The sequence below is a fragment of the Typopeltis vanoorti genome, chromosome 7, assembly GCF_054136105.1.
Source record: "Typopeltis vanoorti isolate ZY-2024b chromosome 7, IOZ_Tvanoo_1.0, whole genome shotgun sequence".
In the NCBI taxonomy this organism is placed as follows: Eukaryota; Metazoa; Arthropoda; class Arachnida; order Uropygi; family Thelyphonidae; genus Typopeltis; species Typopeltis vanoorti.
The window spans coordinates 8,850,418-8,866,184 of record NC_143555.1 but is presented as its reverse complement, the minus strand read 5'-3'; the positions used below and the strand labels follow the sequence as shown (position 1 = coordinate 8,866,184).

General features: G+C 36.1%; 1 protein-coding gene across 1 annotated transcript in view; it reads left to right on the top strand.

The window, feature by feature from the left end:
* LOC150104475 (LIM domain kinase 1-like) overlaps positions 1-15,767 on the top strand; it is a 390,472-nt gene that overhangs the window by 237,192 nt on the left and 137,513 nt on the right. The window contains exon 9 of the mRNA XM_090395560.1: positions 11,220-11,498. Within this exon, the coding sequence (XP_090251686.1) occupies positions 11,220-11,498 (279 nt within the window). The remainder of the gene's footprint in view (positions 1-11,219; positions 11,499-15,767) is intronic.

The following is a 15,767-nucleotide window of genomic DNA, read 5'->3' as shown; positions in this document are numbered from 1 at the left end:
TCTAATACTATTTTAGTTCTTGCTGGATCTTGTCCTTTAAAGGCCATAGTTTTTGATTTTTCCGTTGATATTATTATACCATAATCTTTGGATATCTCATTTAGATTTAAAATAGCTTTCTATAAGTTATCTTCAGAATTTGTAATTATTATTTGGTCGTCTGCAAAGAGGAGAGTGTTTAAGTTAACTGTAGGTGAAAGTTTAATTCCTTGACGTAAATTTTTACTCCATTTTATTATTATTTCATTTAAGTAGATATTAAAAAGAGTTGCTGAGAGGGGACATCCCTGTCGGACCCCTTGGTTTATCTCTCTTGTATATGATAGCTCGTGATTTAATCTTATTTGTATTTGATTATTTTCATATATACTTGTGACAGCTTTTAGGATATTATTTGGTATTTGTCTTTCTTTTAATATGTTAAATAATATGTTTCTTTTAACTTTGTCAAATGCTTTTTCAAAGTCAATAAATGCAATATGTGTTTCTAAATTATATTCTCTTCTTTTCTCTATTATTAATTTTAGGCAGAAGGCTGGGTCTATACATGATCGTCCTTTTCTAAATCCATTTTGTACCTCTAGAATAAAGTTTTCGGAATATTTCATTAGTTTGTTATTTAAGATTCTGCTGTATATTTTGTAACATGAATTTAGTATACTGATACCTCTATAGTTTTTAGGGTATTCTCTATTACCTTTCTTAAAGATAGGAATCACAATTGCTTTTTTCCATTCTATTGGGGGGATACCAGTTGAGTAAATTTTATTTAAAAATAATAAGAGTCTTCCTTTGAATCTTGTTCCTGCGTATTTATATAGTTCTGAACCTAGCATATCTTCTCCAGGTGATTTTCCGTTTCTTGTTTCTTTCAGGCTGATTTCTAATTCTTCTTCAGTTATTTCCTTTTCATTTTCGTTAATTGTTTGCCAGTTGTCTTTTTTAAAATATTTGTCTGTCCACAGTTCTGTGTAGTAATTTAGAAATTCTTCTAATTTCAATTCAGTGTTTAGTTTTATGTTTTCTTTGGTATCTGCATTTAGGTGTTTCAAAATCTTATATACATTGGGTCTTATTTTATATAAATCATGTTCTAAATTAGAAACAAATTTATTCCATGATTCTCTGTCTTTTTCTGACTTCTCTTTTAGCTATGGCTCTTATTCTTTTATATTCTATTTCATCTTCTAATCTTTTACTGCCTAACCATTTGTGATAGGCTTCTTTTTTCTTTTTGATTATTTCTTTGATTGTATCATCCCAGATCTTCAGTTTTTTTTCTTTTATTGAATTTTTTGGTCTTTCCTAAGCTTTCATTTGCTGCTGCATTTAGTATCGTTTTTATATTAAGCCATTCTATTTCTTCATTTTGTTTTATTTTATCTAGATACTGGTTAATTCTTTGTTCATATAGCCATTGTACATTTGTGTCATTCAATAGTCTAGTTTTATAAACAAATGTTTCAATTTTTCTTTCTGTTCTTGTTACTTGTAGCCATTTAGGTGGTAATCTTAATTTTATTTTAACAAGGAAGTGGTCACTGCTTATTTCATATCCTCTGTGAACTCTAACATCTAGTGAAAATTTTGATGTCTTTTCATTTAATATGAAGTAATCTAATATTGATTTCCATCCTCTTGCTGCCCAAGTATATTTATATATGTCTTTATGTTTATAGAAGGAATTCATTATTTTTAGGTTATTATAAACTACAAAGTCAATCAATTTTTTACCATTTCTGTTTAGAGTGTGTTCTCCATGTATTCCTATATTATTATTAATTTTAGTGTTTCCAATTCTTGCATTTAAGTCTCCTGCTAAAATTACGTAATCATTTTTATTTATTTTATTATATATGTTTTGTAGCTGATTATAAAAATCAATATTATCCTGTTCTCTTCCTTCTTCTGGGGCATATAAACCAATTATTGTTAAATAGCCTCTATCTATTTTTATTCTAGCTTCTATTATTCTTTCATTCCATAATTTATAATGTTTTAACTGTTTTGAAAGGGAGTTATGAATCCAAATCATGACTCCTGCTTGTGCTCTTTGGTCTCTGTCGACTCCACTGTATATCACATTAAAATTTTCAGTTCTCATAGTTCCTTTTAATTTCTTTTTTGTTTCAGTGATTACTGCTATTTTAAAATTTCTTTCATTTAATAACTGGTCTAATTCTATTTCTTTATATTCTATTCCTCTTACATTCCAGTTTGCTATGTGTATTATATTTTGTCGTTTCCCATAGATTCAATCCGATTATCTTTTTCTGTCAGCTTACAAGCATGGTTATGTTCTCCATGTCAGGGAACTAGCCTGCCGATGGAATAGTTCAGTGGTAGGGCTGCTACCTTAAGGCTTCTGAACTCGCCTTCTTTCAAATTTAAACCCATAGGAGGAATAGGGTATATTGAAGGGGAAAGGGTAGATTATAGAAGAAATATAGTAAGGTTTATAGAGAGGACATAGTGGTAAGGCCAGAAATTAAAAGACCCCATGGCCCTCGAGTACTCTAATAGCACAAGGGTCATAAAGTAAGAAGAGTTGGCTGATAAGGCCTTATAGGAAAGATTTAACTAAGTGGGTCTTCCTCAAAGTAGAAGGAGAGGATAGATCCAGCTTGGGGGTCCATGGGAGGTGCCGCTTCCCTTACAATCAAGATGATTGCCCCTTATGGCCTTGTTGGTCCACGAGTCCTTATTCAGTATATTCGGACCACCCCACCATATATATATATATGTACACACACACGTGCATGTACACAGACACACATGATGGGCTCCCCTATCCGCCATCCAGGGGACGCGCTCTCTAGGGGTTACAGGGTCCCCTGAGAGTATGGCTAAAAGTACCACATGTTCATGTACCACATGATATTAAGGACTGAACGACTTTAGGTCCTTAATGTGAGACAAGGGCACATTGCCGAGAGAATCAGACTTGAAAATAAAGATAATTAAGTGAGTTTGATAATAAAGATTACAGGTTAGTTTTATCCTACTGATGACTAGTCGTTGTGATAGTAATCCTACTCAGTACGAGAGGAACCGCAGGTTCGAACACTTGGTACATGTTCTTAGTTTGTGCTCTGGGAAAACTTGAAGCTATAATCTGCTTATCAACAACATGTTTTATGATAGTCACCATACCAAATAATATCCTTCTTTGTACAGTCAATGTTATTTACCTGATTTTCGTTACTTACTAACTTACCTGATTCCATGCTTTGTTGTTTCTTATTGTGCTGCTTAATTTTCTTTTCCTTCCTATGTTTATTCAAATACCGAACATCTTCATTATCCTCCTTAGTGGGGCAAATTTTCTTATTCTCGACTTCGCTGCTCTTCTTAGCATTACATTTCTTGTGTGTTTTTGGTGCCATTTTAAACTATATTTATTATTTCAATATCTTAACAAAAATATGTTTTAAAACACTACATACACTAAAAATACTAACATGCATATTAATATACTATAAAATGCTAATTTTCTAAGGGAAAAACACAATGAAAGGGATAAAAATCACCAATTTTACAAGAACGCTAAATTCACTGACCAATTACTATGTCTCTCTCTCTTTCTCTTGTACGTAAATGGCTTTCTCTTACTCACCTGAAATCCTATCCATAGCTTTGCTGATGAACGTACTTTTCACTCCTCATTTTCAAACTTTGTAGTTTACAGTTATTTGAAGTTTTCAGATCTTCCACCAGTGCCTTAAAAATTTAATACCTCCTTGTTTTTCAGTGGGATGAGTGTAAGTAACCTTGAAAACGTCACTGCTTCCCAAAACACGCTGGTGTCTCATCTTCTCCAGGAGTGATCTCACTTGACTTCCATTAACTGTGATAATGCTCTGATAATAAAAATCTTCAAACATGATTTTTTAGACTCTTTTTTGGGTTGACTTTCATCTGTAGCCATTCCTGTCACATCTCATCTATGGTTTTATCACCCTCCAAAAAGTTAGATGCACTGTGCATTTCTACTTCTCACCTGTAACTGCTAACACTTTAAATTTGCTCCACTCTCTCATAAACATTTTCTTTCTGCCATGCCTTTTGTTGGTATTTTCATCAACATTGTGATGTTGAACTTGCAGCCACCATATTTCTGTGTTCCTCCAAAACTGCAAGCACACAAGCAGTAGCTGGTCAGCATTCATTTGCTGTGCAGCTTCAAACATATCAAATCATCTTTGCTCATTCCCCCCTCCTCTGTCATTCCATCTACCTGTGTTTTTTAACAGCTTCTGTTACTCTGTCTTGCCCAGAGATTAGAACCTTCACCTGTTCAAGCTATGCATTAACAGATAACCTCTTTCTTTCTTCTGAAGTAAGCTTGAAGTTCTATAGTAAGCTTGAAGAAGATTATTCTTCAAGCTTACTATAGAACTACTACATTTAATTGAACAGCTCCAAAAACTGTTCCAAGAAAAAGAAGTTTATTGTTGATTTCATCTGGTTTTATGTAGTTTATTATTATTTAACACCGCCAGGGAGTCCAAAGACTCATCGAAGGAGGGCACCTACTCTACAATTCTCTGTCTCCACTCCTCCACCAACTGCAACTACTTTCATTATCTACACCAACACCATCTACCGCCGACCACCACCACTAGTATTTTCACAGACAATCACAAACATCCATGCCCACAGCTGTTTGGCTGGAGAATGGATATGCCCACTCGGCCAACCAGGCCAGCCATGCTTCTTGTTTCTTCCCCCTTTCCCCTGTCATTCCATCTATATGTGTTTTTTAACTGCCTCCCTTACTCGGTCTTCCATAAAGAGTAGAATCTTTAACTTTTTAAGCTATACATTAACATATTCATTCTTTTTATCTACTTACATTTTTTCCTACATATGCCACAATTTTTGCAACTTTTATTGTATAGGTTTGGTGTGTATGTGCATGCATACTAGAATCAGTCAAAGGTTCAAGCTAGATGATTGGAGATCTCTTCTCAGTTTTAAGGAGTATGGAGAATGATCTTGGTCCTCCAACCTAATGTCCAGTCCTTCTCTTCTTGTTCTGTACCCATTAGTAGGTATTTGCCTGAATACTGAATGTAGGAGGATGGGCTGGAAATTTCGGATTTAGCAAACCAAATTACATTTTCAATTAGCTTAAACCAAAAGAAAATGTTAAGATTACATAAAATATCATGCTGGATGGAACATTTTCTGGCTAAATAAGGCCCCTACTTTTTTTTATCAGGGAACCAGTGCAAATAGTGGGAAGTCAACTACTGAAACAAAACTTGTTTTGAACTAAGCATCAGTCAAGTTCAGGCTAGGTACTACCAGCATAACAAGACTAAACAGAAAAGAAGGACTTGCAGAAGAACAATAAGAGAAATGTCAAATAATGTAGTAGGTGTTACTGAAATGAAGACAAAAATAGAGTAGTATTCTAAATAATAACTACAATTCAAGTGATCAGAGAAAGAAAGGAGTACCTATGGTAATGGACACTAAAGAAGAGAATAATCTTATTGAATGACAAGCAGGGAAAACATCAAAATGAGGAATTGGACACTGAGACTTTTGCACCTCTGGTACAACAATAAATATTTCTTAAGGATGAAGTGGAGGAATGTATGAATCATTAGAAATGGTATATGACATAAGGAAAGGCTGGTCTAATGAAGATATAACAAAGCAAGAGTGGAAAATATATACCATTGTTAAGTTCTGAATAAAACTAAAAGTAGTTAACTTGTAATTTCTTCAAAACTTAACATGCACTTTTAAACTTTGCACATAATGATATGTCAAGCAGGTTAACTTTTATGTAAAGGTGCCAAACAATTTAGTAATTTTAGAATTCTGTTATTTATCCCTTAATATTATAATGTATTTTGTTGTAATTAAGTCCACTGCCTAAGCTTTGCTAAAAATAACATGAGTGTTTGTGCACTACTGAGTAAAGGTCTAAAGGGTCAAAGATCGATTGCCAGAGGCAATGCACATGCACCAGAGTATGCGTTCACCGTGAAGGGAAGGCACGCGACTAAACATTCCCACCACCATCAAAGAGATTACTAGGGGAGAATGTGGTGCTAGTGAAAGGAGTTGTGCTTTGAAGTGAGCAAAGAAGGAAAAGGATATGACGTAGTTCGGAAGTGTAGGGGCGCGTAGTTTAAAAAGGCAACACAGTGCCGGACCGGGGCTTTTTCTCTCATTCGTCGGATCTCCAGCCAGAGTCCCTTGCCGGTCAGTCGTCTGCTCTCATGGGAGCCAGTCTCTCCGTGCCCGATGTTTATCTCGGTCTCTTGGGCGAAGTGCCGAGCAATCCTTGAGAATCTGCCGATAGAAAATTTGTTCAGCAGAGCTGAGGTCTGGTATACAGTATAGACAGACGAGCTTTGCTTAAACATGGTGACCAGTGAAAGGCAAGCACGTTTCTTCAGTGTCCGAGATGCATGCAGCCCGAGTCTGATGAGAAAGAAACTACAGGTTGAACGAACCAGAAACAAAGGTGAAGCTGTATTGAGATGTGTATGTTTTTCAGCAGTTCCCAACTGGGTGGTAATGTAGAAACCTTTCTTTATTCAATGAAAGTGTGCAGAAAGAGTGATTGTAATCCTAATAGAACTTTTAAGACTAGAATATTGTGATTTCGCGTAAGGACTCTAGAAACCTAGTTTGGGCGAAGTTCTACATTACCACCCAGTTGGGAACTGGGTTACCACCCAGTTCCCAACTGGGTGGTAATGTAGAAACCTTTCTTTATTCAATGAAAGTGTGCAGAAAGAGTGATTGTAATCCTAATAGAACTTTTAAGACTAGAATATTGTGATTTCGCGTAAGGACTCTAGAAACCTAGTTTAGAGAGAGAGACTAAATTTCAAGACATGAATGTAGAAATTAGGGCATGACCTGAATGTCTGTGAAGTGCATAACCTTAGCGGTATTGTATCATTAGTCTTGGTATCACCTTTGTTTGAAAGTTACGTGGACTTGATACCTATGCTTGTTTAAGATAGAAAAATTGAGTGTATATATTTTATCTGAAATTGATATTGAAGTTAATGTATGTTAGAGTTAATCTTAATAGTGTTGAGACATTAGCCTTTGTTTCATGTTATATATACATGTTGTGGTTCTTTATGTGTTCTATCCTAAATCTTTGTCGTACTAACTAAGCCTGAAATCTCTAACTTATCTCTCTGGGGCTGCTTCTCTATTCGGAACTCTGACAAAATTTATTTATTTTAGCTGCGCCAGCCAGAGTCCTAGTACAGAAGAATTCTTGTACAAAGAAACTTTCCCAGAGTTTAAGTATTACCTAATCTTATTAAAGTATTAAGTGCCTATAGGAACTTCAACATTGCAGTCATGGCCTAAACTTTCTTTAATTTCCCCTTATTCACAGGTTCGAACTTTAGTGAGAGTTAATTTCAATCTCATGCTCAGACAAACTCAGACTTACATAGAAAAAACATGTTTATTAATTATGAAAATTTCACACAATAAACTTTTACATATCAGGGTATGTCTTATCAGAATTCTAATTCATTAAGGAATGCATTAATTATCTAAACGTTCTAATTTTACATCTCTAGATTAAGTAAGCACATATTTATCATGAAATAGTAATTCAGAATTCTAAGTAAAACTTGCTAACAAAGGTCAATGCATATTCAACAGTGTTGCATACTCTCAGGCTTTCAGACTACTAGTCCAATATAATTAGATTAACACGTTACTGAGCACAAAAGTCACTTAAAAGTTCTCTTTCTTTTCAATTAGAAATCTGTTCTTCTCTTTTTTGCCCCAATACTATTCGTTACAAGAATAAGGAATTTACTGTATGTTACCAATGTCCTGAGAGGATATCGCGCTCCTTTTCTTCCGTCCTTTGTATTCAGATGTCTTTCTGCTTTATCAAGTTGCGTCCACGTGGAGGTTACGCCGATCAGCAGAAATCACCATTCCTTGCATTTTGCCGTATAAACACTCGTCTACTGAATCGATATCGTCATTTCAGCTGTCCTTTTTGGGGAACTTATTCCGCTGTTTCGCATCGGTAAACTTTTACCGATGGCCCTAGTTGGTGTCTGCCGTCAGCTCATGTATAGCATGCCCGACTTCTTCAGCTAGCAACCGGGAAGGAGAATACTTCTGGCGCCGTCGATCGGTCAGCGCTCTGCTTGTCCACACGAGAAAACAGGAACAGAAAAAACGGGGGGGGGGGGTTTCAAACCTGAGTGAACTCGCTTTTTATTCTTCTTTTTAGCGCCCTCTTTTCGTAATGGAGGATCTCTCACTGTGCTCTCCTATTCGCCCCTACACGATTGCATCACATTTCTGCTTCTTGAAGAGCGCTCATTTCGCCAAACGCGAGTTCAGCGCGCCTTCCACAAACGCTTCCGTTGCACCGTGACGTCATCGTAGGCAGTTAGCTGGCAACCTTTGAACTTTTGTTTGCACTTAGATTTACATTTTTATACAGTATAATTTAGACATCAATAATTTTAACAATATAATTCTATTTTGACATACAATTTTCTCCTCAACTATACTTATTTCTAAGGTAATTGTAACAGGTTTTCTTTTATATTTTTCTTAATTAACCAATAGTGCAAGCATTTCTAGCCCAGAATTTTGTTTCTTGTTAAATCTTGAATGAATGACTTTTTTTTGTTGAAAGAGTCCCCATTCAAGATCTAACATTCACCTTTGTTTGAGTGCCATGTGGAACTGTTACCTAAGCTTGTTTAAGATAGAAGTTAGAAAAATTGAGTGTATATATTTTATCTGAAATTGACATTGAAGTTAATGCATGTTAGAGTTAATCTTGATAGTGTTGAGATATTAGCCTTTGTTTCACCTTTGTTGGAGTGCCATGTGGAACTGTTACCTAAGCTTGTTAAGAAAGAATTAGAGAGATCGAATGCTTATGATTTAACTGAAATTGATTTAGAAGTGAATATATGTCTGAATTATTCATGATTTGTATTTTGTTTAGTGCTTAATTAAATGTTTTCTTTTGATTTTACAATTGCCTTGCCTGAAATCATTTTCTACTGCACCCCCCCCCCATAAAGATTGAACCACAGTGAGAGGTATTTTGGAAGGGAGGTCACAACTGTAGATTGAGATAGGGATAGATTTGAGACTTGAATTATTTCATCAGAATTAAGGATATAGTTCAGAGCTCGGTACTGGTTCTTTGATTCTTCAGTGGTTGAAAATCTAGAACTTATGGTGGTGCAGCAAAACAGAAATTTTCCCTGATTTCGAAGTAAGAACCAGCATTAGCTCAGAAACAAAGGAATTGCCATTGTCTGGTGGGAATCTCTTTGCTTTCAACCCACTAACTATATCTTTATAGTAAAATATGACCCCAAGTTAAGAGAAAAAAGTAGAATATAATAAAAGCGAGATAAGAGAAGGAAGAGATATAATTAAACAATAAAATAGACGATATCTATAGAAAAGGGGGGACGTAACACCATACATATAGAAATGTTTTCATAAAAATATGAAGAAAAGAGCAAATTCAGAAATAACTGAGTACTGGATTTCCAATCTGCAGACATCTTTATGGTTCAAAATAATGATTTGCACGCAGAGAAAACAAGAAATAAAAGTTTTATTGACTTTTCTTATGTTTGACTGGAAATGACCTATAAGAAGACTAAGATATAGGTGGTTTGATGCATATTGGATGTTTGATAAATTACAAAATAATTTGGAGGAAAACTCTTAATAGAAAGTTAGTGATATTATCTTATATATATATATATATCAGGTGGGACTGACATTAGCAACATATGAGTAATCATAAATTAAAGATGCCAAGAAATTATTTTCTTGGTTTAATCTCTTATCCAAGTTGTAAGCAAACAAAGTTTGCACGTGAAGTAACTTCACGACTGGGCAACTTATATATAGAGGATAATGACTTGCCTTAGTATTTCATAATGCAAAGCACATATCCTTGTGGTATAATGCTATGCATTATGGGAAGGGTTACGCCATCAGCTTAGATTACAAGGGACCTGATATACACCAGGTAGGTCCAGGGGAAGTGGTTGGTCTTTAGTGGAGCGGATAAGGGATGCCAATTTTCTATATGGTCTGTAACAAGAGCTCAAGTCATGTTTTCTTAAGATTTTGGTAATTTTTTCTGAGGTGCCTCGGTTGTGAAGGGGGGGGTTGCGGTTTAGTTTACTGGTTTCAATATTTTTTGGATTTTTTTGGGGGGGGTAGCCATTGGCTGAGAAAATGTTGAGGATGTGATTTAGTTCAGTGGTTAGGGCATTGTCATTTGAACAGATTAGTTTCGCCCTGTTGTATAGTGTCTTAATAACTCCATATTGTTGTGTGTGTGGGGGGGGGGGGGGATTGCTGGTGAATGTATCTGCCTGTATGGGTGGGTTTTCTATAAACAGAGAAAACCAAAATCTTAAGAAAACATGACTTGACCTCTTGTTACAGACCATATAGGAAATTGGCATCCCTTGTCTGGTCCACTAAAGACCAACCACTTCCCCTAGACCTACCTGGCGTATACCAGGTCCCTTACAGCTGTAAGCTGTCCTACTTTGGCCAAAAAACAGGCAGGACAGTGAATATCAGAATTTCAGGGACTACATCCGGTTTCACCAGTATAGCCACTCTGGATACATGCCACAGAATACGGTGGAAGAAAGCCAACAATAATACACCATAGGAAGTTCAAGTTTGAAAGACTTTTCATGGAATCAGCCTCAGCCCTAAGAAACATGCCAAACCTCAACACATTTGGTTGCATGAGACTGCCCCAAATTTGGGAGACATACTTCATGAGACCTTCAGCCCAATGGCCAAGAATACCTACATAGCCCGCTACGGGGCACCATCAGGACTTTTATGAGAAACGATAGCTTCCTGCTTCATCCTCATTTACTGTATGTAGTGCCTGCGTGCACGTATCTTTATTGTAAGTTCCTTTGAAAATGGCAACGTGACGTTGCAGAAATATTGGAAATATATATTAAAGTTTAATTTAATTATATTCTATTGTACGTTGTGAATTCTTTAAGTCAATTAATAATTATGTATAATCAGCATATAAGCCTTTCTACGAGCATTTTCATTTTATGCGGTATGATATTTGAGCATAATTACATTAATTTATGATGTTAGAATGCTTTGCAGGAAATTGTCTATTTTTATTATTGTGTAGTATTAAAGTTCTAATTTTTTTATATCATTCATAGATAACACACAGAGATACTGGTGAAGTAATGGTGTTAAAGGAATTATATCGTGTAGATGATGAAGCCCAGAAAAACTTCTTGAAAGAAGTTGCTGTTTTACGTTCTCTAAATCATGAAAATGTTCTCCAGTTCATTGGTGTGCTGTATAAGGATAAGAAGCTCCATTTAGTAACAGAATATATTAGTGGAGGTACACTCAAAGAACTTATTCATGATCTTTCACAGCCATTACCTTGGGAACAAAGAATGAACTTTGCACGTGATATAGCATCTGGAATGGTATGTAAAATAAACATTATCTGTATTGTTTGTTTAATATTTTGGCTAATGTTTTTTTATCTCTTACATCTCTTTATATGGCTTGCTAGAATTTGTAATATAATTACATTTTCAGTATACATTTCAAGTACACTTATTTAAAGAAGGCATAGTAATCAAGAATACAGACTTGACTCACAAACAGGAAGCACCTTTAATATGCCCTCTCCCTCTCAGATTTTGATGAAGTTATTGGGGGATCTGTACTAAAATATATCAAACTCAGTTAGGCATGATCTATGTTAAATGTTCATATAATGAGAATCTTTGCATGATCTTACGATAGATATATAAATAAATAAAATTAACAGCCTATTTTTCTACCCACTGCAGGGTGAAGGCCTCTCCCATTGCAGAAGGTTTTGGATCTACTACTCCCATGGTGACCCAGTCCATATTGGGAGAGAACAATCGCAAACATCCATGCCTATGCGGGATTCGAACCCACAGCCTCTTGGCTGGAGAGCGGATATGCTAACCACTCGCCAACTAGGCCGACATGTATATATATATATAAAACTATATATATATTTCTCCCCCCCACACACACACACGAAAGGCAGAAGAGTATAGCAAACAGATGCTATGTAAGAGCTGGATCAGGAAATACAATAATCTGTTGATGTTCTTCTTGAATTGTTCAAGATTGTAGTCCTTTGGAAATGCTTCATGAGAGAGACTGTTCCACAGAATTGAGGTGGAAGAATGAAAGATACCTGGGAGTATAGCAGGTTCAATGAGTATGCTGTTCAATTGTAAATGGATGCTGAGCAGTTGTAGTACGAGTTCCTATAGATCCATCAGAAATATGAGGAAATGGATGCTAGTTCTGCTGAACAATAGCCATGGAAATATCTGTAGAATAGACATAATGCACAAATTGACTCTGGAATAGTGACTGAAGATAGTCTAAGAGAAGTGTCATTTATCAACTGGAATGCTCTTGTCTGAACAGCATCAAGAATTTTTAGGGAGGCCTTAGGTGCACCAATCCATACATGAGATCGGTATTCCATTGTTGGTTAGATTTGGGATTTGTACAGAGTAAGTAACTGTTTGGCAGTGAAGTATGGTTTGCCAAGTTTTTTTTAAATCTGTCAATGCTATGGAAGTTGTATGATAGTTCTAGGAAAGATTTGGAGTAAGATTCAGTCTGAGAAGAGAGATCTGCTCTTGATTGTTGAGCTTGGCCTTATCAAAAGTAAGCAGAGAAGATCTGTGGTCTTTTTTTACAGGAAAACAAAACAAAAAAAAAAAAAACGTGTTTTGAAAGCATTAAAGTTAACTAGGTTGCTTTCATCCCAATCACAGATACTGTGAAGATTGCTGTTAAAGGCACTTATTATAGATGATCTTGAAGCAAGAGATGATCGAGCTCTGCAAGGTTAGTCATGTGAGTAGGATGAGTGAAGTGTGCTGTCATCAGCAAAACTATGAATACAGTTTTCAGTCAATGAGAGTAGGGCATTTATATAAATCAAGAAGAGAGCGGGTGAAATGACAGCCCCGAGGGACACCAGCATTGACAGGAAAGTCTGAGAAGAGAACCCCATTACACGTAGGGATTGATTTGAGAAACTTGCTATCCATTTACACAAGGATGAAGGCAGTCCAAATGATAGTAACTTGTTGAGGAGCTCTCAATGCCAGATCCTATCAAAAACTTGGAGGTGTCAAGCCCAAATAGCACAGGTTTCTTGAAACCTTTCCATGGGATGGGTGGGTCCAAATGTGAGTGACATAGCCAGGAAATCTCCTGTGGATCTAGAGTGGCTAAATCCATACTGGTGGTCATTAATTGGACAGTCGTACTGAAGATGTCAAAGAAGCTGACTGTTGATAACCTTCTCGATTACTTTAGAGAAAATTGATATAAGAGTAATAGGTTGATAGCTTGATGGCATTTATCTCCTTTTCTATTAACTGGTTGTATATGAGCTTTCTTCCATGCTAAAGGGTGGATGTCATCTGAGTACAGCTTAGTGAATAGATGATAGAGAACAAGTTAGTTCAGGAGCACATCTTTTGAGCACAATGGGTGGAATTCCATCAGGACTTGCTGCCTTTGTAGTATTTAAGTTATTCAAGATTTTTCTGATGTCTTTCTGACAGAAGGCCACATGAAGCATGAGATGCAATGTTCTAGGCAAGGAAGGAGGTAATTTGCCATAGTCATCTATGTTGGAGTTGGAAGAGAAGAATGAAGCTAAGACATCAGTCTTGTCTTTAGGTAATGTTACAATGCTACCATTACGGTGCGATAGTGGAGGAAGTGCATATGGACAAAAGCTGCATCCTGCGACTTTGGCTAGGGATCAGAATGTACAACTGCCAGTGATACAAGCAGTGAGTTTTCTACATTTATCTTTGTTGAATTTAAACTTTGCCCTTTTAATTGTGGTTTTATTTTACAAGTGCTGCAGGTAACTGTGTAGACCAGGTGTTCCCAACCCTATGCCCGTGGGCACCATGGCGCCCGTCGACCAATTTGTGTGTGCCCGCCACTGTTCAATTGTGTGCCGTATAGTTTGAAATAATCATGTGCACATCACGCAACAATTCATGGCATGCTATATGACGCATGTGTTAATGACACATGATGAGTATTAAACCCATACAATATAAAGTAGACGCGCATTCGAAGTTGTTCATTATCTGTTGCTAGTTGTATGCGCATGACTTTAATGGTGTCTTGTACTTAAATTTTTGAAATATTTTGATTTTTAATCCTAAAATGAGTGAATCAAATAAAAATAAAATTTCAAGTAAAATTGAAAAAATAGATGGTGCCCGTCACCATGGTATTTTAAAATGTGCTCTAGGAAACAAAAAAGGAACCACTGGTGTAGATTGTGAATGAAGCTGGTATTTTGTTCTCAAGCCACTTATGCAAGGCTTTTTTTTTTTTTTTTTCTTAGACAGCCCTGGCACACTTTTTGGAGAACCATGCTTTAGATATGGGTTTGGGAATTTGAACAGATTGAGGAATGAAAGTTTCCATTCCAACATGTATAATTTCTGTAACAAAATCACAACAGTATCTGAAAACAGCAATAATGAAGACCATGGAATAGGAGTAAAAGTCATGTGAGTCCTCCCACTTGGCATTATTGTAATCCCAGAGCATGCGAGGTTGTGAATGACTGAAGAAAAGATGTTCCACCAAAGAGATGAAACTTTGATAAGATTGGTCTAAATTGCCAAGAGGAGCAGTCACTTGTACAGAATTCCTAGAAGGAGAACTAGTTAAGAAAAGATCAAGAGTGTTGAATGAATGAAGAGGATTGTCAGGAATTTGGTAGGGAGATGAATGATCTGTTTTAAGTCATTGCTTATAGCAAAAATCTCTGCCTCTCTCTTGCACCTTGGTCAGTGAAATTTGAAAAAGGGAAACCAATTAGAATTATGGACATTGAAATCACCAAGCAAGATTACTTCACTGTTTGGAAATTTTTATTGTATGAAATTGAGTTTTAAGGATAGGAAGTCAAAAAAGCTCAGAATGGTTTTCAGAATTAGGAGAATGGTAGAGCCAGCAGATGATGAAACAAAATGTGGTCAAGAAATTTTAAGCCAGTGAAGATCAAAAAGGCAAAATTCTGGGTTAGACATCCTTTGGCAAGGAATATCAGAACACACTTAAGCACAAGTACCTCCCTTATGGCAGAAAAGTCATAAAGGCTCTAAGATGAGCTGTGTTTGAGTAGAAATTTCGGAGTTCAGTCAGAAACAGAACATCAGGTTTGGATGACTCAAGATGATGCACTTCATTTAAGTTACTGTTGATGCTGAATATAAAGGATATTTGTGCATGTGTGTGTGTTTAATTTTTAATTTTTTTTATTTTAGAGGGAGGTTTATTATTTATTTATTGAACCACAGAGACTCTATACCCATTTAGACTTCAAAGTTTCAGACCCTTAAAATGGCAAAAATTGAAGAGAAAAAGGGAATGGAAACATACAATTTGGGAAAATAGACTCCTGAACATGTTGCCCATACAAAGAGTATCCAGTTCCTGACCACAATGTAGCCTCGACAGTGCCCCCATTATACCATCATGTGAAAAATGGTTTTAATGTGTTCCTCCTGTGATGAGTCCTTAGATGGAGATGACTCTGAATTTTGAAATGTTATCATTACAAAATTCAGAGACAAGTCCTTAGATTCCACAGTCATCTCTATGGAATCTAAGGACTTATCACAGAGGACACATTAAAACCATTTTTC